This window comes from Aptenodytes forsteri, unplaced genomic scaffold (genome assembly GCF_000699145.1).
Source record: "Aptenodytes forsteri isolate BGI_AS27 unplaced genomic scaffold, ASM69914v1 Scaffold418, whole genome shotgun sequence".
Lineage (NCBI taxonomy): Eukaryota > Metazoa > Chordata > Aves > Sphenisciformes > Spheniscidae > Aptenodytes > Aptenodytes forsteri.
The window spans coordinates 1,170,802-1,174,367 of record NW_008795245.1 but is presented as its reverse complement, the minus strand read 5'-3'; the positions used below and the strand labels follow the sequence as shown (position 1 = coordinate 1,174,367).

General features: G+C 47.6%; 1 protein-coding gene across 1 annotated transcript in view; it reads right to left on the bottom strand.

Annotated features, from left to right (window-relative positions):
• Positions 1-297: 297 nt before the first annotated feature.
• DBX1 (developing brain homeobox 1) overlaps positions 298-3,566 on the bottom strand; it is a 4,614-nt gene continuing 1,345 nt past the window's right edge. Inside the window, 2 exon segments of the mRNA XM_019471924.1 lie at positions 298-1,663; positions 2,054-2,256. Of these exon segments, the coding sequence (XP_019327469.1) occupies positions 1,289-1,663; positions 2,054-2,256 (578 nt within the window). The 3' untranslated portion in view covers positions 298-1,288.

Below are 3,566 nucleotides of genomic sequence, written 5' to 3'. Positions count from 1 at the left end.
AGAAGCTTTAACCCTTTGGTCAAGTTGCTCCCTAGTTAAAAGGCAGGTAATGACCTTGTAAGGTTATTTAATTTGAAGCTGATAAATTCTTACTGAATCACTATACTGTTGATAAAAGGTAGTTTTCTTTTCTTCCCCTGTTTGGCCCCAGACACAACCTACAACAACCTGTAAAGCGGAACCAAGTATTACTGAATGATCAAACTTGGAAATCTACTTTTTTTTTATTTGGCAATCATTCACTTTATTATATATACATATTTAAAGTCTGTACATAGTAAAATACAAAATAAAGGTGTTTCTTTATAAGTTACACAATTAAACAGCTACATTTGTCTGTAGTTTAGCCATCATTTAATTAAAAAAGGAGAGAAATCTTGCTGAGCCGTCGTTATATTCATTCACAATAACCTTGGTATAAAACATCCATACAGAGTAAGTGTACAAAATAGTGTACAGTTTATATAAGCTGTGCAAAGACAGCAAAGTTCAGTCAAAAATCAAAGAGGCATATCCACTTTCCTCTGTCCACATCATGGATAGCAGAAGCAAAGTGGAAAATAAATGCAGGCCTGTGGGCAAAAAGGTGGGTTAGACAGTGCTTCCAATATAATGTCGATGCATAAATTAAAATGAAAAACATATAAATATATAAGGTCTCCATTACACAAGGCACACTGACATTATACCTTAGAAGTCATTCCAGGGATTTCAGTGGGTCTGTTGCGCAAGTATTGTGCTATTCGGGGTGAGGAGGCAGGCAGCGTTTGGTCTGTGTCCCGTAATGCTATTTACTTTTGGAAGAAAGGGTTGCTAGATCAGACCAGTCTTCAGGGGTTTGAAATCTTAATAGTAGCTGGAAATTCACTTGAAAGGTAGTAAAAATGGCCACAGCATCTATATTGTATTCTTTTGTTGTTTCTTACCTGGGGAGAGAAGTTTCCTTCCAACAGGCTGTACTTTCCTCCCAGCTATAAAGCAAGGAGCTGCCTGTTGCTTGCTTTCAGGAGAAGGTAGCTCATTGAGAAAAATGTTGATTTTTCTCAATGGAAATGTTGCAAAGCGAGTTATGAAAAGGTTAGCAGATGCTATGAATGTGAAAACCTCCACATGGGGCAAAGAATAAGGGATACCTATAAGCAGAAAGTCTTGCAGCTGTGTGATAAAGAACCTGCACTGGAGAAGCATGTGGACGTTTGGGTGGGACATCACCTCTTCAATTTATAGCACTCTGTTTTATTTACATCCTTGCAATGTCCCCATGTGATGGTAGGGGCAGGCAGGTGATCTAAGAGACTGTTATCTCCTCCTCTTCCTCTTCTCCTTCATCCTCCTCCTCCTCTGAGTCTGAGAAGTCTGAAGGTTTGCTGGGGCTGCTAGAATGGGATGGCGAAGGAGACATCTGGGAGTCCAGTCTGTCCCTCAAGTGTAGATGTTCTGGGGACTGGTGGTAGGTTAAGGGATGCCGGGGGCTGGGTGGGCACACGGGGGGAACTTCCTCCTCCTCCTCCTCTCCTGAACATTTCTTGCCTACGTCACTGAGGTCTGGGTGAGGGTTGAACTTGGTGGGTAGGGTCTGTTCTCTGCAGCCCCCAGAGGAGAGGAGCTCTCTTTCTTTGGAGTTCCTCCACTTCATCCTCCTGTTCTGGAACCAGATCTTCACCTGAGATGGGGGGAAGCAACACAGAAATGAGAAGGTTCAGTAAAACAGGGGCCAGGAGAAGCCTTTTGGTTGCGCCGTCAAAACCCTGCTCGTGCCCATACTGAAGCTAACAGGGACCACAGAACCTGACCTTTGGGGGACTCTAGGAGAGGGGTTGGGGGGCAGTAAGGCCCTGGTCTCTCCAGTCCTACTCACCCAGCTGGGAATCGCGCTGCTCTCTTGGCTCCGTTGAGGCTCACAGCCCTGTAGCTTGCTTCGGGCTTCTCCAGGTCGTGGGCAGTTCTGCCTGCTCCCATCCCCTTTTCCTCCCCTACCCTCTAGCTGCCCCCGGGGGTGGGGGGCCCGGTTGCCCGCACCCCTCTGCCCTCCCTGCTCTGTGCCCCTTCTCACCTGCGAGTCCTTGAGGCCCAGCTTGGCCGCCAACTTCTTCCTATCGGGTTTGCTGATGTACTTCTGCTTCTGGAACATCTTCTCCAGCGCCTTGCGCTGCACGTCGGAGAAGACGGCGCGGCGCAGCATGCCGCGGCGGGGCTTGCCACGGGCGGCCAGTGGCCAGGAGAAGGTGCCGGGGATGGGGACCACGGCGGAGGCGGCTGCGGGGGGGGACGGGGACACACAGAGCTGAGAGGAGCGGGACAGGCCCCTGCCGCCCCCTCCCTGCCCTTCGGGTGGGCACCCATCTCAACCTGGGGCCGTGAAAAGGAGTCCCTTCAACTAAGGCTTAACTACGCGCCCCCTTTCAGCCAGCGATCACTGGGATTAGATCTATCAACTCAAACGTGTAAAAATGGATCAATAGTGGCCGGTTTTGTTGGGAGATTCAAAGGTCTCTGGCCTGAAAAGGCAAAGCGAGGCGTACCGGCTAAGATAGAGGTATAATAAAAAAGCTCTCCCTCCCGCTCAGAAGCATTTGATTTTTTTCAGACGCTTTTATCATTTCAGGAGCTTTATTATGCTCGAGATGAAAATGAGGACTTTTCTGATTCCGAACAAAACCGCTCCTCTTCAGATGCAGTTTTGATCAATCAGTATTCATCTTTTTATATTAATCTCCTCCCCCCCCCAAAGTTGGAGAATTCAGTCCGAAGACATGAAAAGTAACAGCTAATTAGCACATTGCCTGGTTCCCAATGGCATTGGTATGATAAAAAGGGCAGAGTTTCGCCTTAAAAAAAAAAAAGGGGGGGGGAACCTCCCCAAGAGAGACAGAGATGCTAATGAAGCGTGAATGGTAATTGTGTAGTAATGAACTAACAGAAAAAGACTGAGGACAAGCAGCTAACGCCATATATTATTGGAACAAAAGAGATTTACACTTTCAAACTAAACACAACGGCATGCCAGGCTCCTCGGGAGAATACTGATGGCACAATCGTCTCTTTCCCCAAATCATTTTCATTAAATGGACATGAAAAGCTATTTATAAAGCTCAAGTTGTTTTTGTTAGGCTATTCACATGCTGGAGAAAGGAAGCAAATTCCATTATCCGGAGGATGAATGGAAGAGCTTGGGTTATTTTTTTTCCTCTCTCCCTTTCCCTGTTTTCTTTTTAAATTAATAGCATGTTTGTGTAATTAGAGCTTTTTTTTTTTTAATTGTTCTCTCCGCATCATAACACTTCAGCGCTGTAAGAATCATACCCCCGTAGCCTGCTTTCTCGCCGAGGCCATGTCGTTTGAATACCACTGACGGTCTAAACGAGAAGCGATGAAGTGGGAGACCCAAGGTGAAGGAGGGGAGGGTTAGTACGCGGAGGAGGTGGAGGAGGGAAGTCCCGGCCGTGCCCGCGGTACGCTCGATCCGCCTGTAAACGCCAGCAACCCGGCGGGGCCGGAAAGGTTTGGGGCTGGGGGCGCACAGGGACGACAGGGTGGAGAGCGGCTTTGCAAGGGACGGGCTGCCT